The sequence below is a fragment of the Leguminivora glycinivorella genome, chromosome 6 (genome assembly GCF_023078275.1).
Source record: "Leguminivora glycinivorella isolate SPB_JAAS2020 chromosome 6, LegGlyc_1.1, whole genome shotgun sequence".
NCBI lineage: Eukaryota > Metazoa > Arthropoda > Insecta > Lepidoptera > Tortricidae > Leguminivora > Leguminivora glycinivorella.
This window is the reverse complement of record NC_062976.1, coordinates 9,706,042-9,725,653: the sequence shown is the minus strand read 5'-3', so window position 1 is coordinate 9,725,653 and position 19,612 is coordinate 9,706,042. Positions and strand designations below refer to the sequence as shown.

The following is a 19,612-nucleotide window of genomic DNA, read 5'->3' as shown; positions in this document are numbered from 1 at the left end:
TCGCGAAGTCGTACGACTTCGTTAGACATCGCTGAGGATATAAGCCGGCCGATTTCGCCTGACATATCTGGCGACATCGCGCGACTTATATCCGCAGCGATGTCTAACGAAGTCGTACGACTTCGCCTGACATATCTGGCGACATCGCGCGACACCCGATGTCACTGCCCACACGTGTCGCGCGATGTTGCCAGACATATCGAGCGAAGTCCGGCAACGTCGCGTTACATCACCCGATGTCACTGGCGACACGTGTCGCGCGATGTCGCCAGACATATCGAGCGAAGTCTGACAACGTCGCGCTACTTCACCCGACGTCGCTGGCGACACGTGTCGTGGGACATTTGTCCCCTAGTGTATCCTTGGCTTTATAGACCCTTACATAGGTTTTGTGTAGATTACCTGCATGTTTAATACCCGTCTCAAGTACCTGTATGAGAAAATAGCTACTTTTCCACAGAACACTTTTTCCTCGTTTCAATACAACCGTCGCATCCCAGCATCACGTAATAAAATACGTCAAATATTTCTGTAGCAACAATACATTGTTTCATACCTACTCATGTTATACGAGTTTGGTGCGCGCCTCGCCGTGCGGTTTTAGAAGCATTTCCCAGAATGAGCACCAGCCAGGGGTTTTTGATGACTATGTATAATGTGTATAAATCTTAAATAAAATTTTAAAAAGACCCCCGACCGCGACATAGTGGACCGATTTTCATGAAACATGGCTAAGAAATCTCCCGACTAACTCAGCTTTCAGACAAAAAAAACTAAACCAAAATCGGTTCATCCTTTCGAGAGCTACGATTCCACAGACAGACACATACACAGACAGACAGACAGACATACACGCAGACAGACACGTCAAACTTATAACACCTCGTCGTTTTTGCGTCGGGGGTTAAAAATTTAATATTGCCAATATGCCCGTTCGTGGAGATGAAACCGTCCGTAACTGCTAAACTGCTAGCTATATTGTGGAATGAACTGTCGTCTGCGGTATTTCCGAACCGATACGACCTTCAAGCCTTCAAGAAAAGAGTGTATTGTACAGTGTACATCTTAAAGCCCCGCGTCGCACCTCCAATCCAACCCTTCTGGTGTTTCGGGTGTCCATGGGCGGCAGTGATCGCTTACTGTCAGGCGACCTATCTGCTCGTTTACCTCGTATCGTATAGACTACCTACGGCAAACACTTTACATTAAGTAAGCCCATGTGCCTGTTTTGCCAACGTTAATCAAATATTTCAGCAAGCCGCTCCCAACTTACGAACCTTTTTCATACTCACAGTCACAGCAGAGCAGACGCTATTTACTGTCAACCGAGATACTCTAAACGAGACTCTTCTGTAGTAGGTAAATAGGTAATAAGTCTCTTATTGTCAATCTATTAAAGGTTGCTTAAAAGCTCATTCATCATTTGTTGTTGTCGTGTGTCAGGCGATAATTTGCAACTACAGTAAACTCTTGTTTTAATTTAATAGTTATTTGTTTTACAAGGGGGCAAAGTAGTTGTTTAGCCGCACGTGCCAATATTGATACCCGAGCAAGCGAAAGATTCCGCTCGCGGTTCAACCGACGAACCGCGAGCGTAGCGAGTGGTTCAAAAAGTGGAATCTTGAGCGTTGCGAGGGTTTCAAGGCACGAAGGTTAAACAAACTTTGCCACCGAGTGAAACACAAAATTTTTCATCACACCAACACGAACAAAATACTGACTACCTCTATAAAACATCAAATTAAATCAAATCCATCAATTTTTTCAATATTTATGATTCAAAATCATCATTTATAGGTAAATTCTACCAGCCAACTTAAGACATCAAGCTAAAATTTGTATGAAATTACTTTGCACTCTTGTGGATAAAATGCAATTTTGCTATCTGTTTTCGAATAGCAAAATAAGCCTTTAACATTACAGTTGGTGTGGTGAAAACATAATTGCATAGTATACGTAAATGCATATGATTTTATGACATTAATCAACCTTCACTCAACATTAAGCACAAATAGTACAATATAATCAATGTAATTAAACGAAAACAGTTAAAATAAGATTTGTAAAGTATTTAACAATTTCTCAAAAAGGTTGCGTAGACCGTAGCGCTATCACCTGCGTAGCACACGCGTAGCACGCACGTAGTGGTGATTATTGCCGTAATTATTATTAATATAATACAATGCAATTATTGCAGGATTGCATAGTTATGGCATGTATGCCTTTGGGTGTGCACGGGTGAGGGGTACGGTGCGAACGCAACGCGAGCATCACATGTGTCCCTGAGGGTTGGCTATATCGCACCGCATACATATTAAAAATATGCTTTACGCAAGTTATCCTTACATCAATAAATACCAGTATCTATAATTGTTTTGCTATAAGAAAAATCTTTATTACCATTATTATGAATGATAATGAGAAGTCTTTAGCAAATCAAGTCATTCGACTAATATTAATTGCGATTGTCATAAGAAAAGACATCAACGTTCTTTAAAACGATCAAAAATGTATGACACGTTCATAATAACACTGTTACAGTTTGATACATGAAAAGGCATCAAGGCATCATGTTGAGTGAATAGGTTCGTTAAAATGCCGCTCGTAAATGAAATGTTAATGTATCAAAGAAAATTCTCCGACCTAGATAACATAAAGTACCTACATGCTACATGCACATAACCCAGTACATAAATACATAAGTAGTAAACTTTCAAAGGCGAAAAGTGCTGGACATTGTTAACTTGATATCTTAGGTTATTTTTAACTTCGCGATTAGACTGTATGTTTAGTCCTTAATTAACACACGTTCATTGCGAGATGACTAATATTTGTATTGCCCATGCACTCTACTTATAGATAGCAATAACAATGGTGTGGCGTAAATTAGGTAGGTATGTTGTAGGTACGGTGTTGGTAGATGGATTGAGAAAAGAACTCGTTAGTAGCTGAGTTATGTCATGTACGTACAGCTTGCATTGCATGACGTTATTGTAATGTTATTCTTTAACGACCTTCTGCTTACTTCGTAATTCTATGCTATGTTGGAACGTAATGAAAGACATTCGAGCGTCAAGAGCGGTGCTCCTGATCTCATTAGGCCGGTTGTCGAGTGTTGCGCGGCGCGTCCCCGCCGGCTCCCCTAGCCGTCGAGGAGGATGAAAAACATAGGAGCATCGCATCCGTCCGACCCTCCGCGCCCGTCCCGCGCCCACGCGCCCTCGGCCCGGCCGCCGCCGCCGCCGGGGCGCTCGGCCTGCCGTCGCCGCCTGCCGCGCCGCAGCGACCGCCGCCTCACTCTGCCGGCGACGCTCTCGCCGGCCGCACATGTGTCGCTCTCGCTCCGCAGCGCGCGTGACACCGTCCCGTACCGCGCGCCTTCCCCCGCACTTTAACCGACACACGATTATTATGTTCCAGCGGACTATGCTCCAGCAAATGTCCTCGCCGCCGAGCGTTCACGTCGGCGAGGTCGCATCCCTAGTACGACTCGAGGGCCGCGTGTGCGGCGACGCGTCCTCTGAGGCCTCCTCGGACGCCGCCGAAGATTTTGAACTACCACAGTGCAAGATAAGAAGAAACTATAATTGCACCAAGTGCACGTTCTACACTCAAAACCCGCGGGTTTATTTAGTGCATACGAGAGACGTTCATTTTGAAAGGTTTAAAATATATGACTGTCCCCATTGCGTTTACGCGTCGAGACATCATCAAAAGCTTGTGAGACACATAAAGATGGTTCATGCGGCACCATCTCAAGTGGTCAAAGCGGATTTGGAGCCTCCGCCGGCGCCCGTGGCCACGACCACAGCGGAGCCGGAGGAGCGAATTGAAGATTTACTCGAAGAAGTCGAGGACACCGAAGAAATTCAATTAGATTTAGAAGACTGCATCGAGGAGTCGATGGACCACTCCGCAGATATGGAGGTCGAGGTCGACAGAGCTGTCGCCGAAGAACCCTCGGATTTACCAAAGGACAAGACGAAATTTTTCTCTTGCACCAAATGCAACTACGTCACCCACATCCGTGCAAGATTCACCAAGCACGTCAAATACCATTCTATGCCAATGATAAAATGCACAATGTGCGATTTCCGAACACCCTACAAGTGGAATTTGGATCGACACATGAAGAATCACGGAGGGACGGGGAGTTTCAATTGTTCCATGTGCAACTTCACCGCCGACATCAAGCAGAGTCTGACGGTGCACGAGATGAATCATCACACGCCGCCCGTGGGACAATCGGTAGCGAGTCGCCGACGCAACCGGGTGGGCGCCAGCGACATCGCGCTCGCCGACGCGGCGCGCGCGCTCATCGTCAAGGAGGAGGAAGGGAGCGGCGACTCGCGCTCCTCGCACGCATCGGTGAGTGTTCCCCTGTCGTGGAGGCCGAGGGGCCGCGCCCTGGGCGCCGCTGGTGACGTCACGCTCGCCCGCTGTTATCGCGCCACCGTTGGTGTGCGAATGCACTCAGCTCTCGACCCCTCGCGCTCTTGCATCACGTAACCATCTATATCATGTGTACCTACTCATATCTATGCATGTTCTCATACCGCTTGCGCTGCGTGTGGCGTTGAAAACTCCGTTTATAGGTAGGTAGGTAATTAATATAATATGAGACGCATTAAACTTTCATATTAGGTACTGTAACTAGCTCATTTTCAAACATATTTATTAACAAAAGTTCTAGTAGGCAGTTATTGTAATCCCATGGTTAATTTACCTTCCAATAAGACTCAATAATTAGTCCGGTACCTGTGTCTTTATGTTATGTGTTTTTGTTTAGAATGAAAGTGTTTTCTAATAAACACTTTTCCATTACGCGATCATATCTTCTGCTTGTAACTTAAATCACTTGTATGGAGTCTATTTTTTACGAAGCTTTGCAAGAACTGCGAGGCCTTACGACTACCACCCCCTAAAGATGCTCCCCCGCTCCGCGACCCCCCTAAAGGTTTACCGGCAAGACCTTGCTTGAAAGACAGTGCGATATAAATATTTTTTCTCCTCACTAGCTCGTCGAAACACGTGTTTTGTCCTTTAATACCAGCGGGTAAAAACGAATTGTATACACTAGTGGGTAAAGTAATTTGACCTTGAATAAAGTCAAATTAACTGCTTTAAAATTGATAAAAGTAGGTGAATCTAGTAATAAAGATGATTTACCACCTGCGTAACTACTGGAAGCAGTGATAAACGCATTTTTTGCGTTGTAGTTTCCTCGCTATAGTGAGGGGAAAAGTTTTGTGTTACACTCGGGTGCAAATGTATTTTACTTCTCGTGTGTTAAAAAACTCGCATGTTCAGGATTCTATTCTCGAATCACTCGCTTCGCTCGTGGTTCAACTATAGAATCCTTTCACTTGCTCGTTTTTCAATTCCACACTCGGCGTTAAAATACAGCTTTGCCCCCTTGTATAACAAATAACTATTTTTTGTTATTTGCAATTTGCAGCATTTAACTGTTAGTGAGAGGTAAGCTTGTCGTACCTGAGGTTAATCTGCAGCACAATAAAACAGTTCCTTCTTTTGTATAAAGACGAGATTATGATCAAAAAGGAACAAGAGCCAGGCCCCGTAGCCGAATGGCATTTCTCCGACGCCAAACGAAAGCGATACGCCGCTGGCTCTGTCGCGCCAATAAGCAAGCGCGATAGAGATAGATATCTACTAGCGCTTCGTTTCGTGAGCGATTGTGCCATTCGGCTAGCCACCCAGGCGCTTTTATTTATTTAGTGTCTGTGTGATAACGCTATACAGTATACATGGATCCTGTATACTGTATAGCGTTATCACAACAGGATGTAAACAATAACACAACACATGTCTTTATTAAAATAGAGATTTTTCGTAACCTAAGATTTTTTACTTTAATTTTAAAATGTTTAGATTCGTTAGCAAACGTTTCTACTTATTAAAAATTAATTTAATTAAGATTGCTTTTTGTTTCGATAGGTACTATACACTGTCCATTGATGTATTTTCTTCTATGGCCTTCGATTATTCACTTATCTACGGTTTTAACGGTTTGCATATGGCGGGTACAAAAAAGGCCATGCTCATTGACACGTTTTATTTTTCTCAGTAAGTAATTCATTATAGGTGCGTCGGTAGTCGGTACCCATGGTAGTACGTAACATTTATAAAACGCTAATAAAACCCAATAGCCTACAAACTAAATACGCAAAAGGGTCGTCAGTGGCTATGGCTACCTATACCGATCTGCTACAGCTACGTATAAAGTAGGTAGTATTCCGCAGAGTGCGCTCCTCTCCATCGGCCCAAGGTCGACCGTCGTCCGACCACTGTCTTCGTTATCGCGTCTCGGCGATTTATGCGACTAAACACGCCCGCAGATGTTCGCTTAATGCGACGTTTGTATAAAACTAGAAACGTGGTAGAAACTTTAAAAAGCAAAGTTTTAAACTCATGTAATTTATACAATCAAGTCCACTTGTTAGACTTATCACAAAATAAGTAATATATAGTTACAGTCAGTTAGGTATAGGTATTATAATTTGGACAAAATATAAACAATTCCTTCCTTCTTCGTGAGCTCTGTATTTATTTTACAAACATCGATCTATTGCAATGTTTGTTTCGTTTATTGATAGTTTTAGGAAGGCCGTGCTTTTCCATTGTCTTAGTCACTGCCGTCGCTGGACACTGGACAGATTCAGGGTCGATAATTAACAATAGGTAAACAAAACAATTATTTATCAGCGATGGTGACTTTTATCTTTAGGCATTATGCATAATTAATGATGTACAAAACAGGCAAACATTTGATTTGCATCAAAGTGTAGAACTTTAACAAGAATGTGAATTCATACCGTTGAATATGATTAATAGATTCAGTCTAAAAGAAGTACTTGCAGCCGCGTTGTGCCGTAATAAAGTTACCCCATCGCTGTTCCCCGCCGGCGGTATGCCCCCCGCTTGCGTGTAATGGGCCCAAGCTCGAACGAAATACCTATCGCGCAAAAGAACACGTTTACATTATATGTAAAATACAAAAAGCAGGCAACGAAAGTTACGCGTAGGTACAGTAAACCTACCGTACCAACCCTTTTTCAGTAGGTAGGTAATCATTTAATATAAACAATGCTAAATTACCCAGTCAATGATCAAGCGCACGTAAACTATATTTTCACACGAATTTCTATTTAAGTTAAGTTCAATGTAACAAAACCCGCAAAACAAGTATACGGTTGGAGGAACCCCACGGAGTTGTAAAAGTTTTTGTACCTGCGCGGCGTGGTGTGGTGAGAGCTATTGCCGGTTTGTTACCTTTAGGGATAGGGAACCCCAACCACTCGTCGATAGTTAGGACGTTACTCTATTTCTTTGAAAAAGCTAAAAGTTACCAGACATGTACTTAATTTCTTTATAAACAATTTCAACTAATCTGATTTATCTAAAGAAGTTTTGAACATAGGGCGCAACACACATTAGCATAATCCTGTGTAGCATAAGCCTACCTGCCTACAGTATAATTTTATCAACTTATTTTGTATCATTTCAGGAAATGGGTCTTCAATATGCAGATATAGAAATGGTCACCTGTACCAGTGACAACGAAACGAGCACAGAAAGCACCGCCAAAAAAGACACTGAATTGGCACAAGATACGCAACAGCGCCAATCACCAAATAGCACAATGGGAGAATGGAAAACAAACAAGCAAAGCAGAAAAATACCCAGGCCCATCCCGCAATTAATTCCCCTAAACACGTCCACGCCCAATCAAAACAAATCGCCGCCAGGAGAGCCACCACTTAAAAAGTTCAAAGAAGATCCAAGTAGAGATACTAATATAGTTGACAATGTCGACAACTTACCAGCTGATATCACGATAATACCTGTCACAAATGGTACACCCCTTGCTACAAAAGAACCCGCAATGAAAAAGAAAAATGAATCCTTTTTTGACAGATTAAAAGAAAGGTTGCTTACGGCAACCGGAGAGGAAGGAACGTTGACATGCAAAAACTGCGGTTTTGAAAGCAAATGCTTATCAGAACATTCAGTACACGAAAAGAATTGTACAGTGTCTGCAAACAGGGTTTTGGCAAATAACACACACACGAGCCTTGGCTCTACACGTTGCCAGAACTGTCGGCATAGATGCAAATCAAGTGCCGATTTATATGTTCACATGCAAACATGCGGCAAAGTGTACAAAGAGGGAAATGAACATTCAAATGATAGTGAAATCAGACATGAAGCCACGTCATCTATCCATGAAACCGACATCGCTAAGGATGAACCACATCCCATGGAGAATGTCGTCTTCGTTTGGAATAATATTAATCCCGATACCGCCAAATTTGAGACGCCTTTGGACATCAATATTAATGATGATTCAACTATGCCCGAAACGAGTAAAAACTACGACTCAGAAATAGTTGATGAAAATGAAGGCATGAACTTGTCGCCGAGCCAAGCTGCCGGAAAAAAGGTATTCAAATGTCCGCACTGCACGTTCTGGGCATCGACCGCATCACGGTTCCACGTTCACATCGTCGGACATTTGAATAAAAAACCATTTGAATGCTCCCTTTGCAAATATAAATCAAATTGGAGATGGGATATCACTAAACATATAAAACTAAAGTCAGCGAGAGACCCTGAACACAACGATGCAAAGGTTTTGATGACCGATGAAACTGGACGAAGGAACTACAGTAAATATAACAAGTTCTTAGCAGTGCCCGTTGTAAACGAGTATGGAGAAACCGAATTTGATTATATAGATCCAAACGCACTGGCGAACGGTAGCATGGAACTCGATGAATCATTCAACGACACGAATGATAATATCAACACAACACTTGAAATGCAACCTCTTAACTTGCAAACTCTACATGGACAGCATAGTATGGAGACAATAGATATCAAAAACGAAGACCAAAAACCCAAGAAAACTATGTGGAAATGTAAAAAATGCAACTACAAGTAAGTGTTGCCTAAATTCTATGTTAGAGTAGGGACACATCACATTATATGAAGGTACAATTCATTCGTAACGAATTTTTCCTCATCGCTGAAACTTTACCTATATGGGTACCTCACAGATTTTTATTCAAAGATAAATTAATATACTCGATACGATAAATACGAATGCAATATAAATAATCTAATGTCTGTTTGTATAAAAATAAATAACACCGTGTGTTGTGGTTTCAGGGACCCATCAAAGGAAGCGCTACTAGCACACGTCCGCGAGCACTCGAAGCCCGAAGACGGCAGCGAGGAGAAGTCCTTCGCCAAGAAACCCGAGAACACGCCGGACCCGGCCGACCTGGCCTACCGCTGCGGCCACTGCAACCAGCTGTCCAACTGGAAGCACGTCATACAGGTAACACAGCCTACCTATGATACAGTAGCATTATTAGGAGTTGAGGAGTTATGTTAGAACAGATAAAGTCGACATGTACTATCAGCTGCAAAAGTGCATGTCATTTATCAATGAATGCATTCATAATTTCTTCATGCAATTTTGCAGCTCACTGTACCTACACGAAATCAAGAAGTTTATATTTATTTGTGAGTTTGATCGGGTGGTGTTGAAACGTACTTTAAAAAAGTTATACTCAACATGCAGAAACCAATTATTTATTTTCAGAATATCTTTTGTCATGGGTTTATATCTTATATATGTATATCTTATTTTTCCAGAGACACTGCCGTTTGAAGCATGATGGAGTAATCAAAGTGATTACCACGGTCAAACCGAAACCTGATGCTTCATTGTTGAACGAAATGAACGACACTTGCACCAAATGTCCGTTCAAAGCTACAGACAGAAAACAACTTCAAAATCACATGCAGCAGCACCAGCCTTCGCCACAGTCCATATTCAAATGTTACTTCTGCCCGTACTTCGTGAAAACAGAACACGATTTACTGCAACATCTAGCTTTACATGGCGTCACAGACCCCGAAGAATACATCTCCAAAGCAATGGGGTGCAAGTCGCCGCTGCCAGATAACCCAGGGAACTCGAGCGGGTCCACCTCAACAAAACGACACAAATGCACGGAGTGTCCCTACGAAACCAACAGCAAGTCCCAGTTCATGTATCACGAGCAGTTCCACCGACTCCCAGCTGACACTCCATACAAATGCCAGGAATGCAATTACAGCGTTTCCAAGAGACACCTTCTTCATCAGCATATGAGAGTTCACGGAATCATGCCTAAGAAAACTGAAATGGAATTAGAAATGGAAGCGTCCTCGTCCTCTTGTAAAATGGAAATTCCTATTGATTTAAGTGAAATTCCTTTCGTGTGGGTTTCGGCGAAAAACGAATTCCACAAAATGTACAAATGCCGCTACTGTTCCTATGTGAATTCTCAAAAGTGTAAAATACCAAATCATGAGAAAATTCATTGTATCGTCTTTGAAAACAGTGAAATCACTATTTATAAATGCTTGGAATGTAAGTTTACTTGCGATAACGCCGGACGGTTGGCCGAACATTCGAGGACGCACGGAGAAATTTACGGACGCATTTACTGCCCAGTCGAAACCGACGTTCCTGATGAGGAGCAGATTGCTAAGCTACGCAAGGTTATAGAATCTGAGAAAATAAATAACCCAGATAGCCCCAGGGACGACATGGTTCCAAAAGACAACGAAGAACTTAAAATATTATTCTTCTGTCATAAATGTCCAGCTAGGTTTTTCATTGATAGTGATTTGAGGATCCATGACAAATTCCACGATCTGCTGTTCACGAACAAATGCAAGCTTTGTGAATTTTCAGTGCCCCAAGAGACTGAATTAAACGCTCATGCGGTCCACCATTCCGATGAGTATGCGACGGAAACTAAAATGCTCAAGTTTAAGCACCGATCTCACCCGGCGCATAAGGAGCCGAAATTGGAAGTCGTACACTGCCCACTCACTTCAGAAGTTAATTGGATAGTTACACACCCTTCGACCAACTTTGAGATTGTAGATTCTTCGAAAAAGGGCAATGAGAATAGAGTACCTAAGCAATATTTCTGTAAGGAATGTCCAGCCAAATTCTTCAAAACGTCTGCATTAAGTTATCACGTGGGGTTGCACGGAGGGGATGGCGACCACAAGTGCAAAAAATGTAGCTATACTGTGAAAAACTTAGGAAATTTGGCCAAACACGAATCGTTACACGAAAATGAAGGAAAGACCAACACGTGTGATTACGAATCTGGAGAAGACAACGATTATAAAAACATTCCATTATCTGGTACAGATTTATTTCAGCGGAAAACTGAAGCACAGAAAAGAGTTGTAAAAGACAACAACAAGTTAGTGAAACCCAACGACCATTTCCCTCCTGTACTACAGGCAGATCCTCAATTTGGGTACCTAATGCACGGTAACCCAGAGTTTATCTATCCCACATACATGAAGAATGGCCGTCAAAAAGAAAAAAGATACAAGTGTCACAAGTGCCCATCTGCATTTGAGAAAAGGGAACAATACAAAATACATTTGTCGCTACATGGATCCAAACAGAGGTACAAGTGCGAAGTTTGTGATTATTCCGTTAAATACTATGCCAACTACGTGCAGCATATGAGGAAACATCAAATGAATGATGAAGCTCAGGCCGAGAGAAGAAAAACTAGCGAAGAGACGAATGAGGCTGAGAACGAGACACAGGAGGATAAACCAGCAAAAGGAAATATTAAACTTGCGATCAAAACAATGCCAAAGGGGCCAACAAGGCCAAAAAGTGACTTTCAGCAATTTTCTGTCAGTGATCAACAGACACTTCGCCTACTACAATTAAGACGGTCTATTAATAATGCAGAAAAAGAAAAGCAACCGGACCCCAGCCCCGCAAAGGAACGTAAGCTACACATGTGTCTATTATGCCCGTATACGAATCAGCGCCAAGATGCTTTAACAAATCACTACAAAAGACACGAAGACAACCTAAACGCTGCCAATGGCATTCATAAATGTCCTCATTGTGACCTAGTCGTCGTCCAATCGCACTTTTTGCGGGAACATTTGAAGACTCATTTTAATTATCAAAAGCATTTGACCCCTGAATGCTATGCAGCTAGTGAAGGTCTGTCTTTTGTCATAAAACAACTCGACGATGAAGAAGATACAAAACATGAAGACAAGAGTGAAAATATAAATGAAGATGTCACTGATACGGATGTCAAATGTGAAAAGGATGATTTGACCGATAACAAGAAAGTAGAAGAAAGCAAAACATGTGATCTGAAAGATATCATTAAAAATGGTCAGAAAAACGGGCCAAAATTAAATATAAAAGTTGCGGTGAAAGAGCAGTCTTCTACTGATCTAGTTATAACTTTAGATGAAAAAATTACTTTCGACTCAAATGATAATAAGATATTTGTCAAACTCAAAACAGGGGAGCTTATTGTAGAGTAAAGTAACTTATTTTAGGAATACCTAATAAAGTTAGTAAAATAGTTGATTGTTAATTTAATATGATTATCACCATATTCGAGTAACTGGCAGAATAGCTTATTAGTAGGTATAGGAAAGCCAAAATAGGAATTGTTTTATATGTTCACCAAAGTATAGCTTGCCATATTAGGTTAAAAATATTAGCACTCTGGTAAAATTGTTTTGTTTTGGACTATTGCTATTCATTAAATAGTACTTGAAACTTTGTTACCTTTTGCAACTATGCTAATAAAATATAGAATTTTTGGTTAGGTAGACTACCTACTTACAACGTTTCTCATTTACAATGTCTAATAAAGTACTTTAGGGAATATCGTTAGGCAAAGCACGGTGCAATAGTATTGTCACAGAAGAGGTAAACATCAAGGATTTAGGGCCGGTTGCATCAAATCAATCGTCTGTCATCGTTAAAGCGTTCGTGAAATTTTATTGTATGGGAAGTTCCATAGTAGTCTGCTGCGTGACGATAAGGGTCCCCCCCACATCTAGCGTCTCGCGAGTGTCGCGTCGGGCCAACTACATGGAAAAAGACGTCGACGCGGCGTCAGGCTTTGCCCATACAGTTGGCCCGACGCGACGCTCGCGAGACGCTAGATGTGGGGGGACCCTAATGTGTCTGTCTAATGTGGTTGATTGTAAATGGCCCTAAATGATCAGAAGTCTAAAGAAATTCTAGTTAACAACGGAGCTAGATAGCGCTGAAGATAATGTACTTACTACAACTCGTATTACGTTTTATTCAGTTAGGGTCACTTGCACCACCGAAATTGTTGTTGAGGTTAACTCACCATTTATTATATATGGAATTTGACAGTTGACAGCCCTAAGCCCACTAACCTTGAGTTAAGCGGGTGGTGCAAGTGGCCCTAACTGGATTGTCCAAAGTCAACTTATATCGTGAAGTACTGAACAAGCCTACCGCGAACGCCGCAAGTGGCCGCAATTCACAAACTGCGGGCATGTTTTTTCTGGAACAACCACGCCTTAATTGGAGTAAAAGAGGAAGATGCCCACACTGCGAACTGTGGTTTCCGCGGTAAACCCTCATTTAGATAATGTACATATCTATATACTAGTAATTAGGTACAGCGCTAATCTATGTATATACATAACCTGTCAATCTATAATAGAAGCAACCAATAATCTTATGATTTTACACATCTAATTAAAATTTTGCTACAGGTGCAGTCATTATCGTTTCGCTTTAGTCGCAAACGGAATTCACAGATAAGCAAATGGAAATGTTGGCCATATCGTCATATTGACAAACGGTACAGAAAGCATCAAAGGTCTTTTTTTTACGCTGGATATCGCCTTCATGTTAATTGTTCTAGTAAAGTAGAGGGTAATGAAAGTAATGAATATTAGGTACCTAATATAATAATATTCGTACATCTCTATCCAAAAGGGTGTTAGATACTAGCAATATAGGTAATTAAGTCAAATAGATTAGATAAATAAGAATTATTTATAATTATCCAGTGAAACTGGAATATTCTGACACTTTTTGGACATTTGTATGCAGACAACTACGTAATAAGAGTGGCTGCTTAGAATTATCTAAACGTGGTTGATCCATAAACAATTTATATTTTATTACTTACAAACACCTGTGCCAAGTATTAGATACGCTGAGATTTTGTAACTTAGATTTAACAATAAACAGCATTGACAAATATTTGCTTGAAAACTTGTCCTATTTATCTTTGTACAGTCAATGTCAAGGTATACTCTGTCAAACAAGTCTATCAGTAAATAAGAACAAATAAAACTATATGCATCCTTTTCTTTAGGGTGCTAGAGAAAAGGATACCTATAGTTTTCTTTGTTCTTATTTACTGACAGACTTGTTTGACAGAGTATAGTTTACAGTTTTTGTACGTTGATACAGTTAGCAGCAGCTACACACAGATTCACAAAGCTAAAAATAGTACTTAATAATCTTATGTTTATGAAAGAACTTCATATTTATGTACCTATATCACCTATATGTAGGTAAAGTAAATAAGCATGTATGTACCTAATGCTGACTGTACCTTCAAGAAGACTTGTTCACAGTTCAGTTCAAATTTAATTTCAATAACAATAAACAAATGAATAACTATATACCTACTTGTTTTAATTGATTATCAACTAATTTAACTTAGTATAAATCTCCTATGATTTATTACAGTCAACCAATTTGAATCCTAGGCCACCTAGAACCCTGTCTCATTTACACCGTGTACTATTTGCCATAGAAGCACAGAATATATAATAGTACAAGTACAGAAGGCTCACTCCTTTGATATTCACAAAATGCCGCCATTAAAAATTCATAACCTACATTAACAAAGGGACCACACTCGAGCAGCAGACATTGAATTCTATTGCGCCGCGTGAACCGTTGAATGGACCGCGAACTCGCGGCCCCCGGCATGTACTTGTAGCGCGGCGAGCCGCCCCTGATAGAAGTCACATTGACGTTTACTGTGCAAAACTTCTACAGTTCCCTAGGATTCAAATTGGTTGACTATACAACTACTAATAACAAGGTACCTACTAAGCGGTCAAAGCTGCTACTTAGTCACTAATGCATCAGCATTAATATCAATATCAATTGATACTCGAGTACAAAAGATGCCAAAATTTAACCACGAGCGTAGCAGTTCCAAGAGTAGAAACTTAAGAGTTGCGTGGGTGGTACAAAGTTTTGCCAAGGAGCTGGTTTGGAATAACTCCCTTGCCCGGCACGGTGTGAACTGTGAACCTTGTATAACGGTGTAGGTAAATCTTCTAGTCTGTGTTCTAGATACCGCACGAAGATACAGTACCGTGGGCGCAGCCGAGGGGGTTTACCTGCACCGCGATACAAAACAGCCGATAGTTTACAGAAAACAATTGCGTCATTGTACTATAGATAATTATTATAATTGACATGAGCCTGGGTTGTTATTGTTTTGGATCATGATAATATCTCATAAGGTAAATATTACAGGATATACAAATTTCTATTTGCAAGGAAATAATCATCGACATCTATGGCAATATCTGGGCAACCGAGCTTCGCTCGGTTCTGTTTCGTATCCTTGACATGTGTCGCCATCTAGTTCAAAAATGAATAGTACCTACATCGAGCGAAAGAATTCTCAGCCTTAACAACACAACTACTCCACACGAGATGGCGCGCATTTCGCCACAAAAACTCAAATAGTGTATTTTCTATTCGTTTTAGCCTTGACCTGTGTCGCCATCTAGTGTTTGCAATAAATAGTACTTACATCGACCGAAAGAATTCTGTCTTAACAGTACAACTACTGCACACGAGATGGCGCGCGAAGAAAAACGCATGAAAACTCGAAAATTCGCGTTTTCCGGGACCTAAGGATAAGTTAGACCGATTTTTCACCCCAAAAACCCCCACATAACAAATTTCTGCGAAATCGTTAGAGCGGTTTCCGAGATCGTCAGTGTAAATAAATATATATATAAATAAATAAATAAATATACAAGAATTGCTCGTTTAATAGTATAAGATAAGAATAAGATTAAGGGCCGGTTGCATCAAACCGTCTGTCGCCGTTAAAGCGTTCGTTAAATTTTATTGTATGGGAAGTTCCATAGTCGTCTGATGCGTGACGATGATGTGTCTGTCAAATGTAGTTGATGCAACTGGCCCTAAGGGTCACTTGTGTCTATTGGTTAGCGGTGACCGCTTGTTAGTGGCGTAGCTACCTTAATGTGTTTTTGTATCAGGGATTGATTTTTTCACTTCAGTTTCATGTTAATGCAATAATCATATAGACAATATTATAAGTGTAGGTATTTAAACTATTAATGTTAGTGCATTTTCACATTATCTCATCCGATATCGGATGTTGGAAGGATTTCAAAGACAAGAATCAAAGATGGCGGCTTAAATGTATGGAATATCGGTCCTACATCCAGTATCATATCGGATAATGTGAAAACGCACTTAGAATAGTCGGTAATTACTTATTTTTGGGCTAGTGCAGAACATTCTTCCATCCAAAAGTTGGCAGATTTCATGAAAGCTTGTATTACAAGACATTATAATAAATACACTGAAGAATATTTCCAATAAAGTAGTTAAAGATGTAGGTATGTATTACAAGTAGGAAATAGTTATTTGTTATACAAGGGGGCAAAGTTGTATTTTAACGCCGAGTGTGGAATTGAAAAACGAGCAAGTGAAAGGATTCTATATTTGAACCACGAGCGAAGCGAGTGGTTCGAGAATAGAATCCTGAACTTGCGAGTTTTTTAACATACGAGAAGTAAAATACATTTGCACCGAGTGTAACACAAAACTTTTCCCCTCACTATAGCGAGGAAACTACAATGCAAAAAATGCGTTTATCACTGCTTCCAGTAGTTCCACAGGTGGTAAATAATCTTTATTACTAGATTCACCTACTTTTATCAATTTTAAAGCAGTTAGTTTGACGTTATTGAAGGTCAAATTACTTTACCCACTAGTGGATAAAATGCGTTTTTACCCGCTGGTATTAAAGGACAAAACACGTGTTTCCGAGCTAGTGAGGGGAAAAATTAATTATAGAACCCGCCAGCTGTTTTCATAAGGTTGAATAAAACTATAATTTCACTTACATAAGCACATTAATTTATTAGTATTAAACTAAGAATGCCTTATCTACTCAATGTGATTACTCTGTCAAACTTAGCAGTAAGGTCACAAGTAAAATAGAAAAAAACAAATTCATAATTCATAGTAAAACATTGTATGACCACATATATCATACATTGACACAATATTTGTCTACGGATTTAAAAGCAGTCTTAGCAGAATTTCCAGCGGTTACCACACTCGTTACAGAGTACGAAAGTGGTCATAGGTTCATCAGAGCTTCTGGTCTGCAGCTGGTTGTAAGTACAATTCTTCTTTTTGCACTTACCACACTTGAGCATTTCAGTTTTGGTGCCTTGTACGGTGGCCAATTGAGCATCATCAATAGCTTCTTTGATGAATTTTTCTCTTAATTTCTTCATTTCATCACTGGCCATTTCCTCTGGAGTCATTTTTGCTAACCGAGAAGCTGAAATGACACCATTGAGGAAGTTTGTGCGCAAGGTTGGGTTCTTAGGATCTTTCAAATTGGCTACTCTTGACCTAACCCTATTTTTGTATCTCATATCTGTATTCTTAAATTCGCCAAAAATGCATTCTTCCAATTCTTCAGCAAGCTCTTCTGGGGTTCCACAAGAATTAGGGTTTTCTCCATCTACCTTAAGTGCACTAGTGAGCAGTTCCCTGCACTTAATTCTTACAGCATCAGTTGTGTTTGACTGGGGTGGGAATGATTGGGGCAGTTTTTTGTCTTTTTCCTTATCATCTTTCTTATCCTTGTCTTTACCAGAATCTTTCTTAGACTTAGATGACCCTCCAGACTCCTTGGACGGAGTATTAGGCGCCGACAAGAACTTTTTCCAGTTTTTAATTAGCGTTTTACAAAGGGATATTACTTCCTCATCCTTGCTAGACTTACGTAGAGCATTTACGGTCATGCCTATCCTTGTTTTAGTCAGCACATCCAGGTTGATAGCCATGGTCTGCAGAGTTTTAAGCAACTCCAATGCTTCTTCTTGGCCCTATGAACAAAAGATCATTCATCATTTCACTGTAATACTAAACACACTAATATAGCTTCAATCACCGCTTGTAAATCCTCAGCCGGTGTTTAGTAAACCTATAAAATATCATTTTAAAAGTATTCCGTTCTTGTAATGCACTGAAATTATAGGTAAGCGGCGTTTAAAGCTTGGTGACAAGCGTTGTTGTACGGAAATCTATATCCATTAATTTCTATCTATAAAACTAACCGTGCCATCATCCGATGTCATTTTGGTCAATTTCTTTTGTATTTTCATAACATCTTCTTCAACGCTCATTTTTGCAGGTTTTAATTGAGAAACTGCTCTTCCCGCCTTTATTCAGCACACAAATCTTGGAAAAATATTGATAAATCGACCACCACACCGATTTGGAGACTGAACCATAGACAATATTTATTTTTAGGATGGTTAAGCCACAGATATCAAAATTATCAAAAAGATGCTGTCAACCGTATTTAAGCGTATTCTACACGATTATATTTTTCTTGCGAGTTGAATATAGTCTATCAAGTCGTTTCCGTCACTCTAGAAAAAGAAAGAGCCGAAAATTTTAAATAAAATATTATATTTATCACCCGTAGAAATTTTTAATTTTTATCTACTTTTTCTCCTGTAAGTGTTGCTATGATAAAAAAAAAATTGTTCCATTCTCCTAGAACTTTTTAATTTTTGCCAGGCGGTAGAACGGAAGAACAACAAGCGTGGTTAACTGGTAAATCAATTCACCAAAAGGAAAATGAGTAGCTCGGAGGAGATATCATGGATTTCATGGTTCTGCGGACTGCGAGGGAATGAATTCTTTTGCGAGGTGAACGAAGATTTTATTAATGATAAATTTAATCTGACGGGACTGAATGAACAAGTACCGCACTATAGACAAGCCCTGGATATGATCTTAGACCTTGAGCCTGATGATGATTTGGACGAAAATCCCAACCAGTATGACCTTCTAAAGCAGGCTTCTGAAATGCTTTATGGGCTGATACACGCCCGCTACATTTTGACTAACAGAGGTATGGGTAAGATGTTAGAAAAATTTCAAGCTGAAGACTTCGGACATTGCCCTAGAGTTTACTGTGAGACTCACCCTATGCTGCCGCTTGGTCTGTCGGACGTGCCTGGCGAAGCCATGGTGAAGTTGTACTGCCCGAAGTGTATGGACGTGTACACGCCCAAGTCGTCGCGTCACCACCTCACGGACGGCGCGTACTTCGGCACCGGCTTCCCGCACATGGTGTTCATGGTGCACCCCGAGTACCGGCCTAAGAGGACTGCCGTTCAGTTTGTGCCGAAACTATACGGCTTCAAAATCCACCGGCGCGCCTACCAGATCCAGCAGCAAGCCGCGGCCAATTTCAAGGCTTGATGTCTGTTATTGATTTTTGATACAAATAAATTATAGTTGGTTAAATTGTAAAATAACTATGACCTTCTGTGCAAACACGGTCCAACCAATCTTCCGAGCACACAATTAATACCTGGAATACAATTAGATTTTAAAATAAAATAGTCGGTCAAGCGGTGCTAAGTT

The 19,612-nt window shown here is 40.6% G+C and overlaps 3 protein-coding genes across 12 annotated transcripts in view; 2 read left to right on the top strand and 1 right to left on the bottom strand.

Annotated features, from left to right (window-relative positions):
- LOC125226897 (zinc finger protein 729-like) overlaps nucleotides 1–12,941 on the top strand; it is a 43,567-nt gene extending 30,626 nt beyond the window's left edge. For 4 of the 8 annotated variants that reach the window (XM_048131066.1, XM_048131067.1, XM_048131069.1 and 1 more), the window contains exons 2-5: nucleotides 3,421–4,368; nucleotides 7,529–8,961; nucleotides 9,193–9,364; nucleotides 9,685–12,941. In XM_048131066.1, coding sequence (XP_047987023.1) covers nucleotides 3,427–4,368; nucleotides 7,529–8,961; nucleotides 9,193–9,364; nucleotides 9,685–12,408 — 5,271 coding nt within the window. In that variant the 5' untranslated portion in view covers nucleotides 3,421–3,426 and the 3' untranslated portion in view covers nucleotides 12,409–12,941. Of the gene's footprint in view, nucleotides 1–3,275; nucleotides 4,369–4,409; nucleotides 4,596–7,528; nucleotides 8,962–9,192; nucleotides 9,365–9,684 lie in introns of those variants that run through there. The other 4 variants (XM_048131070.1, XM_048131073.1, XM_048131065.1 and 1 more) reach the window with 3 other exon arrangements.
- A 2,302-nt stretch (nucleotides 12,942–15,243) lies between these two features.
- Nucleotides 15,244–19,612, top strand: LOC125227092 (casein kinase II subunit beta-like). 2 transcript variants are annotated; one of them, XM_048131286.1, is made up of 2 exons: nucleotides 15,244–15,411; nucleotides 18,758–19,612. In XM_048131286.1, exon 2 carries the CDS (start codon nucleotides 18,818–18,820, stop codon nucleotides 19,445–19,447), a length of 630 nt encoding a protein of 209 aa, XP_047987243.1. In that variant the 5' UTR covers nucleotides 15,244–15,411; nucleotides 18,758–18,817; the 3' UTR covers nucleotides 19,448–19,612. The 2 variants fall into 2 exon arrangements, with proteins under 2 accessions (XP_047987243.1, XP_047987244.1); XM_048131287.1 differs by lacking the exon at nucleotides 15,244–15,411 and adding an exon at nucleotides 16,138–16,244.
- Nucleotides 17,049–19,296, bottom strand: LOC125227091 (transcription elongation factor S-II). 2 transcript variants are annotated; one of them, XM_048131285.1, is made up of 2 exons: nucleotides 19,169–19,296; nucleotides 17,049–18,057 (listed from the first exon to the last, which is right to left on the bottom strand). In XM_048131285.1, exon 2 carries the CDS (start codon nucleotides 18,013–18,015, stop codon nucleotides 17,248–17,250), a length of 768 nt encoding a protein of 255 aa, XP_047987242.1. In that variant the 5' UTR covers nucleotides 18,016–18,057; nucleotides 19,169–19,296; the 3' UTR covers nucleotides 17,049–17,247. The 2 variants fall into 2 exon arrangements, with proteins under 2 accessions (XP_047987242.1, XP_047987241.1); XM_048131284.1 differs by lacking the exon at nucleotides 19,169–19,296 and adding an exon at nucleotides 18,289–18,456.